The 16565-nt window shown below is 40.9% G+C and overlaps 1 protein-coding gene across 1 annotated transcript in view; it reads right to left on the bottom strand.

Moving 5' to 3' along the window:
- The window catches only part of LOC124777773 (cytoplasmic dynein 2 heavy chain 1), an 829086-nt gene that overhangs the window by 66231 nt on the left and 746290 nt on the right, over positions 1-16565 (bottom strand). The window contains exon 65 of the mRNA XM_047253283.1: positions 359-614. Coding sequence (XP_047109239.1) covers positions 359-614 — 256 coding nt within the window. The remainder of the gene's footprint in view (positions 1-358; positions 615-16565) is intronic.

Here is a 16565-nt window from a genome sequence, read left to right as displayed (position 1 = left end):
ATACAGAAGACACAGATACGATCTGCTCTTTCAAAGCAAAACTAAAAACATTATCTACAAAATATAAGTTCTTTATGGTAATGGAGTAACCTGAATGAAAAAACGTTTCTTAATTTAAGAAGGCATGTATCATAATATATGCTGGATAATAATTTACAATGCTAGAAAAACAAATGTAATTACAGATTAAAAGAAAATTCATTGCCAATTATAGTGTAAGAAATTAATTTTACACTGTTAATATGTCAACGGTGTGAATGATGACATTCACAAAATGTAAATTGTTTTGTGAATTGATTAGGAAATTAAATAACATCTGTTTCAAAAATATACATTACACTATGCATTGTCAACTCACCTGCCTGACAGAGACGATCTATCATGTCAGTGGCAACACGTAGGTCAGCATCACCAAATTCATAATAGGAAGTCCATCCCTGAGGAATGAAACTGCGTCTTTCCTGAATTATTGCATGAAACCATGCCAACACAAATAGGGCTCCTGTACGTAAAGTTCGATTGTTTGCTGCATGGTTCCCAGAAGGCCCAGAAAAGAATTCCGGACCCCATGTTGCCAATGTTCTTTGAATGTTACGCTTCAGACCTTGTGGAGACTAATAAAAAACAGGCCAGGAATTTATTAAAAACATGTAATTATGATTTTGAACAATTGTTATATATGTATTATTGCAAACTGTATATTGAAAGATTTTGTTATGTTTTAACCATGGGCCCGAACATTGGCACTCTGGTCCTGAACAGCTTTTTCAAGTTCTTGCAGCCAGAACCTATCTCCTTCCGAACGCTATGCTCTCAAATAAATACAGTCCTATTGTCATAGCACATATTTCATGCCCACGATTTCTTAAATCTTCCTCCAAATATAAATATTCCTTTATGTATCCTGCTACTAATGCATGCAAGTAAGAGTGTGAGTGCATTGACTGTGGGTCACCGCATGTGTGTGCTCAATCACCTGTCAACTGTATGTGCGCGGGTCAACCACTAGAGGCCACCAGTAAGAAGCGTGCACATGGGATGGTCCCCGCCACACTGCCACCTGGCAACTCACACCTATATAAGCATGGAGCAGCACTGACTGAACCTTCTGCTTTATTTCTAGTTTGTATCATGCACACATACGTTTCTGTCTTCTGGAGTTCCGAGAATCTTAATGTTAAGAGGTTATGAATGAATCCATGTTTGTGTGACTTGGATCGGTTTGTGTACTGCTTTGTTACTACATGATTGCCAACAAGTTTGGAACAGGTTCCACATGTGCAATATTTAAGTGTAGTTTCATCACATTTATTCATTATGGATGCCATGCTACTGGTCCTGATTGAACAGCTTCCTTCAGCTGTGACCACTTTGTTGGCTTCCATCAACAGACAGGGTACCATTCCACTGGCCCTCCATATAATGATTGAGCCAAGGATTGGCAAGCTTATGAAAAAGAACTTGAACATTTTTTTGGCTCTTGGTGTAACAGACTCAAATTTGTGCAAAACCTTATTCTTCTCGTGGATTCCACCTAAGGCGTATCATTTACTGTGTCAGCTTGCCACTTGACAAGAACCAGCAGCTCTTACTTTTGACCACATGAGCAGTTTATTGTCCAACTACTACTATAAGCAAATGCATGTCATAGCAGCACGAGATGAATTCTACTGATGCCTTAATAAACAAAACCAGACATACTGGCACTGGGCAGCCAAACTTCACAGCCTTAGCTGTAAGTGTCAGTTCGTTACTGATGCCCATAATGACACCATGAATCCCATCGTGTGTGACACAATTATCTGTTTAGCTCCAGACAAGGAAGTGTTCCAGAAGCTCTATACTGTGAACTCCTCCCCCAGTCTTCTGAAGTTTCTCAGGCAGCACGTGACCAAATTGATGTGGCATTAGTGTCACCAATGTGCCCACTAGGACAACAGACAGCATGCACAAGGGAGCAGAAATGGTAAACATGCGAGCCCAGTGTTGAGCTGACCAAGTCTGTGCCAAGCAGCAGCAAACACCACAGCACCAGCATCAGCATTCTCCATTTCTATCTTGTCCAGCACAAAAGGCCCTAAGTGCTGGACTGCTTGCAATGCTTGCCACACAAAAGGCCACATTGCATCCGTGTGTTGTTTGCTGAAGGCTGCTCAGGATATGGACATGGATGTAAACAGTGTGATTCCAATGCTTGTGACTTCTCCCAAGCTGTTTACTGAGTTAAGTGTTTTTTGCCAAGTGATCCAGCTACAAGTTGACACAGGCACTGCAGTGATGTTATTTAATTCTCAGACCTATGTGAGTTTAGGCTCACTGCAGCTGACATCGGTCATGAGGAAGCTGGTTAGTTATAATCAACAGAACATTGTGCTGTCCAGACAATTTATGGCATCTGCCTCTTACAAGTCAGTGGTTTGTTCCACTACACTTTTGTTGGTTGCTGAAGATGGTGTTGACAACTTGTTTGGGATGGCACATTTCATGCCTTTGGATTTTCTATTACCAATGCAGTTCACCTTGTGTCCCATCAGGTACTGTATTCACAACTGGAAACACTGTATGAGGAGTTTTCAGACTTGTTTTTGTAAGGTACAGGGTGTGCAACAAATTTTTCTGTTCATATTTCTTTGAAATCCATGGCTCAGCCTCATTTTTGTTGTGCATGTCCTATTCCTGTCGCTCTGAGAGAACAAGTGAAAGCAGGATTGGACAGACTTCAATCTCTAGGGGTGGTGCAACCTGTTATGACCAGTGAATGGTCATCTCCGTTGGTTGTAATTCAGAAGCCATAGGAGGAACCTTGCCTCTGTGGCGACATCAGTACTACTGTCAATGCACTGTTGATTGTGGAAATGTATCCTCTCCCACCTGAGGAAGAACTATTGGATGGCCAGTGCCTTTATAAAATTAAATTTTCTGAAGCATATCTGCAGGTTCCTGTGGATAAAGAGTTTTGGCAAATTGTGGTTTTGAATACTCTTTTTGGTCTCTATCAATATTTGCACCTTCCTTTTGGTGTGGCTAGTGCCCCTGACATTTTCCAATGATTTTTAGCACTACTGACTATGACTGTCCTGGGTTGCATTAACTATCTAGATGATATTGTTTAAAAAAAATTTCGCACTTTGTTTTCTGTTATATAGTCTGCAGGCTTACGGTACAACCATCTATTGTTTCTTTGGTGTCCGAGGTCTCGTGGAATGGGGTTCGCCCTCTGTCAGACCACATCTCTGCTGTTACGTCTATGCCTAGCTCCTCATCTATGAAGGAGCTTCAGGTTGTCCTAGGAAAGACAACCTACTACCATAAATTTCTGTCAGAAGCGGCCACATTGGCCCACCCATTGCATGCCTTGTTACACAAGAATGTACCTTTGTACTGAAACCCAGATGGCAAACATGCTTTTCAAATGTTGAAATCCAAACTACTCTCAGCCCCTTGTTTAGCTACATTCTGTCCAAGCACATAATTTTGGTGACTGATGCCACACAGTATGGCCTCAGCAGGATCATAGTGCACTGATATGCTGATGGCTCTGAACGACCTTTTGCTTTTGCCTCTAAATCTCTCACTTCAGCCCACAGCATTACTCTCAGGTGGAAAAAGAGGCTCTTGTCATCATCAATACTCTCACAAAATTTCATGTTTTTCTTGTATAGCTCACCTTATAACGGACCATAAACCCTTGATTTTCCTGTCTAACCCTGACACTTCCTTACCTGACAAGGCAGCACACCACCAACAACACTGGATGCTGTTCTTGTCTTGCTACAATTATGGAATCCATTTTCGACCTACATCTAAACAAGCCAATGTGGACGCCTTGTCCCACCTTCCTGTGGGTCAAGATCCTGACTTTGGTCAAGAAAAATTGCTTCGCTTCTATCTTGATACTGAAACACTGGCCCCAATCAAGAGTTTCCCAATTATGAGGTTGCACATAGCAACTGGCAGTGCTGCTGGATTCTTTGTCAGGTGGTTTGGTTTGTTCAACAGGACTGGCCAGATAAACTGCTGGGTCATGCTCCGGACCCTCTGCACATTTACTTTTCCTTATGGTTGCACAATTACTTTTTCTTATGGTGTCGTCTCTCTGTTTCTGATGGTGTTTTGCTATTGTCCACAGAAGACCTCTGTCACGGAGTAGTCATTCCCACCACTTTACAGCATGAGGTTCTATGCCTTCTCTACCAGGGCCATTGTGGAGTTTAGTAGACATGATTTTTGGCCAGGGATTGATGGCGAAATTGTCAATATTGTTGGGCCTTGTGAGCAGTGTGTCTGACAGCAGGCAGCTCCCAAGGCATCTCTGGCCGCTAAGCACCAGTATCACACCTATGGGTATCCCAAGTGGATACTGGCCACTGTTGTCTGCCACCAGGGATGCCATCTTTGTGATATCAGTATGGTTGACAGGCTGGTGGTGTACCACTTTAATCGATTGTGGCGCTGCTAGCCACCAGAAGCTACCAGTTTGCAAGTGCAGCCCCCATTGCTGCAGTCTGCTCCACTGCTTGTTGCCTAGATCCTGTTGTCACCTGCCATTGAGGTGCCCCTGCCCCACTGGCTGCCTACTTCACAGCATTCGGTGTCAGTCCATCTCTGGCCTCAGGTCTGTTGCTGCACCCTGTTGTTCCGGTCAGGCTGCCTCCACTGGTCCCCTTGTCATCATTGCCTCAGCCATCATCTCTGGTGGGTCCAGCATTGTGTCCTCCATCCAGGGACCTGCCCACTGATAATGATGCAGAGATGGTGATAGCACCCTCCTATCCCGTGCTCTTGTCGGGCACCACATGGGACCACTGCTCTTGGGTGTGCCTACACATTCCAACCATATGCTTAGGTGCCTGCCCGGCACATCATCCTATCACCTCTGTTGGCACCAGCTGCCACTGCTCTGTATCCAATGGATGTCTCTCTCTTTGCGCTGCAGGCGCCCTCCTCCATTGACTGGGCACCACTTCACATGAGAGAGAGATATGTGCTGTATCCTGCTACTAGTAAACATGAGCATGAGTGTACTGAGTGTGGGTTGCCATGCGTGTATACTCAAATCACCTGCCAATTGTATTAGTGTGGGCCAGTCATTAGACGCTGCCAATAGGAATTGTGAACATGGCATGGTCTCCACCATGTGATCTACTGGTGGCCTGTGCCTATATATGCATGTAGCAGCAATGACAGATCCTCTTGTATTCCTAGTTCATATTGTGCACAAGAGTGTTCTGTGTCTTGTGGAGTCCCGAGAGGCTTAATGTTCAGAAGTGATGAATAAAGACATAAAGTGCACCTTATTCAGTTGATGACTACATAATACCTGCTTCTCACTACACTGTTCGCATGCATATCTTTGTCACTCTCTCCCTTGAGTTTAGCAATATTGACCATCTTGTCTGGTAAATGATCAATGAGGTGAAAGACCTACAGCTCATGACTAATAACTGTGTTTGCCTGACAGATCATTGTGTTTTCTTCATGGAAGAACCTCAAACTAGAATTAACTGGAATATTAATAACCAAACAATCAAAATATCAACACTACAGATTTCTGTAGTTGCTTATACACATTGCCTTTTGCCTAGCTACACCGTGATTTATCACTCAGTTGCTTCTTAAAGAATTACTTTCCCAATCTGCTGTGCTGGGATAGGTACATCTTAAATGAAAATATATGTATATACTGTACATTGAAAGGTAACAGGTTGAGGGTGGCTCCACTTGCTACAATTTTACTCCTTAATTTTGTTTTTACTGTTATTTCAAATGAATATTTTATTAGTTGGTCCAACATTCATAGTTTTGTCTATGGAGTAACCATGAGATTTCTAGCAATGTAATAATTAGTTTTTCTACAGACATATTATTTAAAGGGGTCATTAGCAATTTCAGTCTCTACAGAACATGTGGAGTTGAGATTTCCAATGAGCAACTATATAATTGTATATAAAATAATGTACCTGATTCAAAAGCCCTTCAGTTGCTGTTTCTAGTTAACATTTTATTTTTCCCAAAAACTTTATATTTAAAAAATTATTTATAAATCCCAGCAAATGTGTACATAGTGTTAACAAACAGTTAAATTAACTTTGTTAATTTTATAATTACTTCCTATATGGTGGACCAAATCATTATTTGATTCACTAGAATGACATCAATACTAAATCTGAGCTTTATATTATTGTTCTTGTTGTGGTCTTCAGTCCTGAGACTGGTTTGATGCAGCTCTCCATGCTACTCTATCCTGTGCAAGCTTCTTCATCTCCCAGTACCTACTGCAATCTACATCCTTCTGAATCTGCTTAGTGTATTCATCTCTTGGTCTCCCTCTACGATTTTTACCCTCCACGCTGCCCTCCAATACTAAATTGGTGATCCCTTGATGCCTCAGAACATGTCCTACCAACCGATCCCGTCTTCTGGTCAAGTTGTGCCACAAACTTCTCTTCTCCCCAATCCTATTCAATACTTCCTCATTAGTTATGTGATCTACCCATCTAATCTTCAGCATTCTTCTGTAGCACCACATTTCGAATGCTTCTATTCTCTTCTTGTCCAAACTATTTATCGTCCATGTTTCACTTCCATACATGGCTACACTCCATACAAATACTTTCAGAAATGACTTCCTGACACTTAAATCTATACTCGATGTTAACAAATTTCTCTTCTTCAGAAACGCTTTCCTTGTCATTGCCAGTCTACATTTTATATCCTCTCTACTTCGACCATCATCAGTTATTTTGCTCCCCAAATAGCAAAACTCCTTTACTACTTTAAGTGTCTCATTTCCTAATCTAATTCCCTCAACATCACCCGACTTAATTCGACTACATTCCATTATCCTCATTTTGCTTTTGTTGATGTTCATCTTATATCCTCCTTTCAAGACACTGTCCATTCCATTCAACTGCTCTTCCAAGTCCTTTTCTGTCTCTGACAGAATTACAATGTCATCGGCGATCCTCAAAGTTTTTATTTCTTCTCCAATGATTTTAATACCTACTCCGAATTTTTCTTTTGTTTCCTTTACTGCTTGCTCAATATACAGATTGAACAACATCGGGGAGAGGCTACAACCCTGTTTTACTCCCTTCCCAACCACTGCTTCCCTTTCATGTCCCTCGACTCTTATAACTGCCATCTGGTTTCTGTACAAATTGTAAATAGCCTTTCGCTCCCTGTATTTTACCCCTGCCACCTTTAGAATTTGAAAGAGAGTATTCCAGTCAACATTGTCAAAAGCTTTCTCTAAGTCTACAAATGCTAGAAACGTAGGTTTGCCTTTCCTTAATCTTTCTTCTAAGGTAAGTTGTAAGGTCAGTATTGCCTCACGTGTTTCAGTGTTTCTACGGAATCCAAACTGATCTTCCCCGAGGTTGGCTTCTACTAGTTTTTCCATTCGTCTATAAAGAATTCATGTTAGTATTTTGCAGCTGTGACTTATTAAACTGATAGTTCGGTAATTTTCACATCTGTCAACACCTGCTTTCTTTGGGATTGGAATTATTATATTCTTCTTGAAGTCTGACGGTATTTCGCCTGTTTCATACATCTTGCTCACCAGATGGTAGAGTTTTGTCAGGACTGGCTCTCCCAAGGCTGTCAGTAGTTCCAATGGAATGTTGTCTACTCCGGGGGCCTTGTTTCGACTCAGGTATTTCAGTGCTCTGTCAAACTCTTCACGCAGTATCATATCTCCCATTTCATCTTCATCTACATCTTCGTCCATTTTCATAATATTGTCCTCAAGTACATCGCCCTTGTATAGACCCTCTATATACTCCTTCCACCTTTCTGCTTTCCCTTCTTTGCTTAGAACTGGGTTTCCATCTGAGCTCTTGATATTCATACAAGTGGTTCTCTTTTCTCCAAAGGTCTCTTTAATTTTTATGTAGGCAGTATCTATCTTACCCCTAGTGAGATAAGCCTCTACATCCTTACATTTATCCTCTAGCCATCCCTGCTTAGCCATTTTGCACTTCCTGTCGATCTCATTTTTGAGACGTTTGTATTCCTTTTTGCCTGCTTCATTTACTGCATTTTTATATTTTCTCCTTTCATCAATTAAATTCAATATTTCTTCTGTTACCCAAGGATTTCTACTGGCCCTCATCTTTTTCCCTACTTGATCCTCTGCTGCCTTCACTACTTCATCCCTCAAAGCTACCCATTCTTCTTCTACTGTATTTCTTTCCCCCATTCCTGTCAATTGTTCCCTTATGCTCTCCCTGAAACTCTGTACAACCTCTGGTTCTTTCAGTTTATCCAGGTCCCATCACCTTTTTGCAGTTTCTTCAGTTTTAATCTACAGGTCATAACCAATAGATTGTGGTCAGAGTCCACATCTCCCCCTGGAAATGTCTTACAATTTAAAACCTTGTTCCTAAATCTCTGTCTTACCATTATATAATCTATCTGATACCTTTTAGTATCTCCAGGGTTCTTGCGGCTTCCTCTTTCATTTCTTAGCCCCAATCCATATTCACTGACTATGTTCCTTCTCTCCCTTTTCCTACACTCGAATTCCAGTCACCCATGACTATTAAATTTTCGTCTCCCTTCACTATCTGAATAATTTCTTTTATTTCATCATACATTTCTTCAATTTCTTCGTCATCTGCAGAGCTAGTTGGCATATAAACTTGTACTACTGTAGTAGGTGTGGGCTTTGTATCTATCTTGGCCACAATAATGCGTTCACTATGCTGTTTGTAGTAGCTTACCCGCATTCCTATTTTCCTATTCATTATTAAACCTACTCCTGCATTCCCCCTATTTGATTTTGTGTTTATAACCCTGTGGTCACCTGACCAGAAGTCTTGTTCCTCCTGCCACCGAACTTCACTAATTCCCACTATATCTAACTTCAACCTATCCATTTCCCTTTTTAAATTTTCTAACCTACCTGTCTGATTAAGGGATCTGACATTCCACGCTCCGATCCGTAGAACGCCAGTTTTCTTTCTCCTGATAACAACGTCCTCTTGAGTAGTCCCCGCCGGGAGATCCAAATGGGGGACTATTTTACCTCCAGAATATTTTACCCAAGAGGACGCCATCATCATTTAATCATACAGTAAAGCTGCATGCCCTCGGGAAAAATTACGGCTGTAGTTTTCCCTTGCTTTCAGCCGTCCGCAGTACCAGCACAGCAAGGCCGTTTTGGTTATTGTTACAAGGCCAGATCAGTCAATCATCCAGACTGTTGCCCTTGCAACTACTGAAAAGGCTGCTGCCCCTCTTCAGGAACCACACGTTTGTCTGGCCTCTCAACAGATACCCCTCTGTTGTGGTTGCACCTATGGTACGTCTATCTGTATCGCTGAGGCACGCAAGCCTCCCCACCAACGGCAAGGTCCATGGTTCATGTGGGGGGGGTTATATTATTATGAACTAAAGTGTATTTATTGATTTCACTAGACATTCATACTGTCATCTACATATATAACCATGGGACAGTAGGTCCATCAGCCTGCACCTACCGATCATTCAATCAACATCTTTGTGTCAAAGTCTTATAGTTAGCATCTATACAACAGTCAACACCACTGTAAATATCTTTGCTAAAGTTCTTTGAGCCTGTAGGAGTTACTCACTTCGAGAACATCATTGTAATCTGTGTTACATCCGTGTCAGTAGAAGTTAGTCTACAGTCAGTAATCATTTTATCAACAGCACATTGTCAAAATCTGCCTTAATCATTTCATCAATATCTCTGTGTCAATAAGATGAATATTTATGTATTATTATCGGTTATAAAAAAATTTAAAAAAAATCTTGGAGGGACCAGCACCACCAAGATTGGATATGATGGCCCAGGAAATCTGCTTTTGAACTAAGCTGGTGAGGTAATTACGTGCAGTTAAGGGTGAGATGAGAATGGTGGTGTATTGCTGTAAAGAGTCTGCATCTTAAAAAAATACATTTGTCTTGAATGCCAAGGCTGCATGGGAGGGAATGTTTGACATGAAAAGCATGGCCACTGTCAAAATTTAAGTACTGTTGTTTGTTGGTACGTTTAACAGAAGTGTGTAGTTGGCCTTCAGTGAGGACAAGATCAACACCAAGGAAAGCGGCATGGGATTCAGAATAAGACCATGTGAAATTTAACTGGGTGAAGGTATTCAGAGATTCCAGGAATTTTAACAGGTCAGTCTCACCATGAGTCAATATGGTACAAATGTTATCAACGTATCTAAACCAAAGCAGATGCTGAAGATTTATGTATTACAGGAAAGCCCCCTCTGAGCAACCAATGAAAAGGTTGGCATAGGAAGGAGCCATCCTGGTTCCCATAGCCATACCCCTGATTTGTTTGTAAGTCTGTCTCTCAAAGGTGAAACAGTTGTTGGTAAGTATAAAATTGATTAAGGTGAGTAGGAAGAATGTCATAGGTTTGGAATCAGGTGGGCACTAACTGAGGAATTGTTCAACGGCAGACAGACCACATACGTGGGGGATGTTGGTATAGAAGGAGGTGGTATTAATGGTGACAAGCAAGGTGTGTGGTGGAAGTGGGATGGGCACAGATTTCAGACGTTGGTATCTTTGATATAGGAGGGAAGTCTTTGTATTATGGGTTGCAGGTGTTGATCAACTAAGGCAGATACATGTTCAGTGGGTGCTTTGAAGCCAGGAACTATAGGACGGCCAGGATGCTTGGGTTTGTGGATCTTAGGCAGAGGGTAAAAGGTGGAGGTGCATGGTTTGGGAGGGGTGAGAAGTTCAATAGATTGAAATGTTAGTCCTTGTGAGGGGCCTGACATTTTAAGGAAGGACTGCAGGTCAATTTAAATCACAGGGATGGGATCTTGATGGCAGACACTGTATGTATAGGTGTCAGACAGCTGGTGTAGACCTTCATTATCATACTCCTTTTGGTCAAGTGCTACAGTGGTAGATCCTTTGTCTGCTTGGAGGATAATGATGGAGTCATCAGCTTTTAGGGAATGTAGAGCCTGGAGTTCTGCAGTAGACAGGTTATGGTCATGTTGTAGGTACCTGAGGAAGGGTTATGAAGCAACACGGGATCTGAGGAATTCTTGGAAGGCTTGGAAGGGATGATTTTTAAGTAGTGGTGATGGGTCAAGTTGGGATTGTGGTCTGACTTGTTCAAGGCAGGGTTCAATGTCAGGTTTGCTGTTAGAAAGGTTTTGGGACTCGGATGCAAAGTGATGTTTCCAATTAATATTACATGTGCAGGAGAGTAGGTCCTCCACTAAAGCAGCATGATCAAATTGAGGTTTAGAGCTGAAAGTGAGACCCTTAGACAATACAGATAATTCATGAGGTGAGAGTGCTTTAGATGAGAGGTTAAGAACACTGTACTGTTGTGACTGGTTCTTGTTATTATGGGTTATTCTTGGTCTGAGAGGCAGTGGTGAAGGCTGTGGGATGTTAAGATGGTTGGTCAAGCTTGGTTCATAGGAGGGGAGTGGTGGTTGGTGGAGTGGCTGTTTAGGGAGCTGCAGAGGGACAGGAAGGGAAACACCACTGTTCAGGTAGTTTAGGAGAAGCTTTTTGAGGTGAAGTCTGGCATGTTGTTGCAGTTTGAAGTTGGCTTAGTGGATGATACCATCCAAGGAAACATGAGGGGCAGATAGCTGCAGGATTTTGTAGGAGAGAAGTCTGGTGGAGTAGAAATTGGCTGATGAGTCATATAGGTTACAGACTATCTGAGTAAGAACAAGAGATTGCTGTATCTGAAATTGTAAAAGAGTCTAGTGTAGGGTAGGATTACATACAGAAATAGGAACTTTCAATATTAGACCTTCTGGACTAACTGCAATGGACAAGTAGGTTTCAAGAAACAGAATGTGGGACTTCAGTTTCGACAGTGCAAACGCATGTTTTCCATAAGAACAGGTGTAATATGAGATGAGGGTCATCATGGCAAGAGAGGACAGTTTGGAGAGTTAGAAATCATGGGAGATGAGAAATAAATAAATAAGCAGAGGGTGGAAAAGTTATAAAAATGGAAGAGAACCAAGGAAACAATTTGGAAAAACCAGAAAAATTCGTACAAAAATCATGAGAACAGGCAATGGTTAATAATGATTGGGTGTTCTATATGATATGAAAAAAATGATTGGAAAAGAAAAAAGGAAAAAAAAAACTGATTGCGAAACTCATGAAAGCAGACAAAATTTATGAAAACAGGGTAAACAGGTAGTGAAAGTCATATGAGAAAATGAAAACTACTTACCTTGGCAATTAAAGTGATGTAAGAGATGGCAGTTAAAGTCAATCAGAGAAGTTAAAAAAAAACAAATGCACAAAAATGTGAAAGAATTACATATAAATGAGATAAGTGAGATAAGTGGATGGTGGGAAAGAAAATAGCTGTCAAATTTGCAAATAAATCAGTGAAAGATGATCGGGAGAAGGTCATGCAGTGTAATGAACCATAAATTGCTATATGAAAATTTGTAAATAACAATGGAACTGTTGTACGCAAATAAAAATGGAACTGTCTACATGCATGGAAATCAGTAGTAGAAAAGATGGAAGGGAAAAGTGTTGAATAATCTTGGTGATACAGATAAATAAATGAACGGATTAGGATACAAGGCAGAAAACATGATAATTTGAACAAGACAGATGACAACAAAGACTGACAAGAGGCTTACATAAGAAGGAATTGGCAGAATTCAGGATGGAACCATGGGAAATTTTATTGGGAGAAGGAATTCAGAGATTCCAGGAAATTTAAGAGGTCAGTCTCACCATGAGTCCATATGGAAAAGATGTCATCAATGCATCTAAACCAAACTAGGGGCTGAAGACTAATGGATCCCAGGAAAGCCCCCTCTAACCCATGACAATTAGGAAGGAACCATCCTGATGCCCAAGGTCATACCCCTGATCTGTTTGTAAGTCTGCCCCTTAAAAGTGTCATAGTTGTTGGTAGGTATAAAATTGATTAAGGTGAGTAAGAAGAATGTCATAGGTTCAGAATCAGGTGGCCACTGACTGAGGAAATGTCAGCTACACACTTCCATCCACATTAAGCCTACCAATAAACAACAGTATTTACATTTTGACAATTGCCATCCTCTCCATGTCAAATGTTCCCTCACATACAGTCTTGGCATTCACTGCAAATGTATTCTGTTGGATGCAGACTCTTTACAATAATACACCACCATTCTCACCTCAGCCCTCGCTGCATGTAACTACCTCACCAGCCTCGTTCAAAAGTAGATTTCCTGGGCCATCACATCCAATCCTGGTACTGCTCATTCCTCCAAAAAACAACTTCAGAGCACACCACTGGTGACTCAGTATTATTCTGGTATGGACTGTATTAATCAGCTACTTTGACACGGCCATGACTTCCTAAAATCATGACCTGAAATGAGATCCATTTGTCTGAAATCTTGCCCACCACTCCTAGAATAGCTTTTTGTCACCCTCCCAATCTCCGCAATATTCTTGTGAGGCCCTATGCTCCTTCTGCACCCAATTCCCTACACTATTGCTCCTACCCCTGTGACCATCCCTGCTGCAACACTTGCCCTATGCACCCCCCCCACCCCCACCCCCCCCCCCCCACCCTCTAGCAGCCCTGTAATTGGCAAAACATATACTATCAAAGGGAGAGTCACCTGTGAAATGACATGTCATATACTAACTGTTATGTAAACACTCTGCTGTTACGTAAACACTGTTTGGCCTTTTACATTGGGATGACTACCACCAAATTATCAATTAGAATGAATCAGAATAGGCAGAGGGTGTATACTGGCAACACATAATATTCTGTTGCAGAGAATGCTCTACAAAATTAGTGCTTGTTTCACCACACATGCCATCTGGATTCTTCTCCCCAGACACCAGTTTCTCGGAACTCTGCAGGTGGTAACTAGCACTACGACATGTCCTTGGTTCTCACCACCCAGCTGGCCTTAATTTAGATTAATTTCTTCCATCTCAGCATTTCTTCCCAGTAACTACTCTTTTCTTCACTCCGTTTTAGTTTTCTACATCTTTCATTGTCTTACCCATCTATTTTTCACCGCCTCCCCTCCCACCTCTGTTGCATAAAATCCGATTAGTTTTTCACTTTTATTAACTCATGCATGATGTTTAAGCAGTAATCTCTGTCTTGCATATTACCTACCATGTCTTCCACCTTTAAGCTCCCAGGTTTTCAAATCTTGTCTGATGCAGTCCCCAACCACAGTCTTTTCTTCTCATCCCTGACCAGCAGTTCTGCGTGACTTTCCCAAAACCTACCCCTTTTCCTAGACTTCTCCAATCCTTTACTTTCACCCCTCTTCCCTCCCCTTCAACCCTTCTGCCTGAAAAAGAAGCCACTGGCTCCAAAAGCTTGCCTAATTACAACCTTCTTTTATGTGTGTGTTCTGGTGCCATCTGGTGAGTAGATTTTGTATCTATCCAATTAAATTATTTTGTCAAAAATTGAGTGTTTTCGTTGTTGTATAAACCCATTACACAAATATATAAATTTTCTACAAAAGTAAAACTCACCTTCCATCCATACATATAATATTTAGGAATGTAATACTAGAATGATTATACTACATAATGACATGTATATCATAATAGACTTATCAAAAAACAAAGATGATGTGACTTACCAAACGAAAGCGCTGGCAGGTCGAAAGACACACAAACAAACACAAACATACACACAAAATTCAAGCTTTCGCAACAAACTGTTGCCTCATAAGGAAAGAGGGAAGGAGAGGGAAAGACGAAAGGATGTGGGTTTTAAGGGAGAGGGTAAGGAGTCATCCCAATCCTGGGAGCGGAAAGACTTACCTTAGGGGGAAAATGTGTGTATGTGCGAGTGTATACCCTGTTGTGTGTGTGTGTGTGTGTGTGTGTGTGTGTGTGTGTGTGTGTGTTGTCTACTCAAAAAGAAGGTCTTTTAGCCAAAAGCTTATTTGTTTAGCAGTCTTTTTACTGTGTCTGTCTGTGACTCAACATCTTCACTATATGCTGAATAGCAATCTACCTTTTTCGTAACATTGTCATTATTCTATCCTGTATCTTCTGTATTTTTTTTTTTTTTTTGCTCACACAACAATTACAACATGGGGTAAACATGTCTTATTAATTCACAAATCAGAGCAACATCTTCCAATAAAATCTTGGAACACAGTGACAATTCACATTATATCTCCTCAACTGTTTATTGGGCATTGATATTTTTGCTTGCCCATCTGCCCCTTGATTTCCAAGACACTACCTAGCTACTGCAGCAAAGCAGGTGACCCCTTCACAGCAGCTGGAGATGCTAACTCACTGCCCCACATTGGTAGCGTCCTGTACTTGCCCATTTTGCTCCAAATCTGTATATCAATCCTGTCAATCCAGCACACTCACCATGGGAAATTCTCCACGTACTAACTATATAAATAACACCTTTCATGAGCTCGTCAGGAAGAAATGAAAGATGTTATTCTGGATGTTCCATGACAGTGGAAGCATAGTGACCAAAATGTATTATTCTGTTTTTAATGTTTTATTACAGTAGGAACTGCTTTATTCCTTGTTTGATTATATTTATCTTTGTACATTTCATTTTTTTGCTAGTTTTATTTTTTGGATATCTCTTTACATTAGAACTGTTTGCAAAAAGGAAAAAACTCTGTACGCACAGGTGGGGGGGGGGGGGGGGGGGGGGGGCACTCTTGTTACATCTCGCTGCAAATATGCAACAACTTAAAGCATAACACTGGCCTGTAGTTCTAGTACAAGACACACCTATTTGGGCATGCGAGTTTGACTGCTGCATGCCAGAGGTAAGGGGCTGTTTCAACCCTCATTTTATACCGTACATCTGCTATTGCAAAGCAAAAATATATACTGTAAATGTTTCTTAATGAATTATTTTAACTTTCTACAACAATTTTTTTGATTAAATGATGGTCTTAATGGGACTTTGTATCAAAACTTGCACCCAGTAACAAAATAAAAGTGCAACTATTGACAAAAGCAATTTTTACTCATATCAAAAGGTGCTACCCTAGTGTCAAGAAAGACAATTAAGTACTACATCAGGAAATACCATCTACTGGCATGTTTTTGGTTTCTTTCTCCATTAGATGCTGACAACTGTGGTCTAATTTTACTTTGCTTTGCAGAACTATGCATTTTTTTATGTTTAATGTGTCACAATTTTGTACACCACAGTTCCTTGTTTATTTCCATGAATGCAAGACATTAATACAAAATAAACAGTTGCTCAATGACCAGATAAATTTGGAAACCAGGTACTATATAAAATAAATTTCATTTCACTTCTTGCCTATCACCTCCTTCCTCTGATCACTCTCCATCAGAGTACTATGCATGTATGCCTACTCATCTATGGTCCCCCTCCCTCACCTATTCTCCACCAAAAAAAGTCATTATTCCTTCTTTACACTTACACAGTATATAAACACACAGTAACACAGTTAAATAGAATAACACACATATGTTAACATTCTGTAATCTGTCTCATTCCACAATAATTTATTGCGCACAATGACCAATGAAACTGGTAGCTTACTAAGTTACAAACAAAGATAGTAGATCAGAACAGTGCC

Source organism: Schistocerca piceifrons, chromosome 2 (genome assembly GCF_021461385.2).
Source record: "Schistocerca piceifrons isolate TAMUIC-IGC-003096 chromosome 2, iqSchPice1.1, whole genome shotgun sequence".
Classification (NCBI taxonomy): domain Eukaryota; kingdom Metazoa; phylum Arthropoda; class Insecta; order Orthoptera; family Acrididae; genus Schistocerca; species Schistocerca piceifrons.
This window is presented reverse-complemented; position numbering and strand designations above follow the sequence as displayed.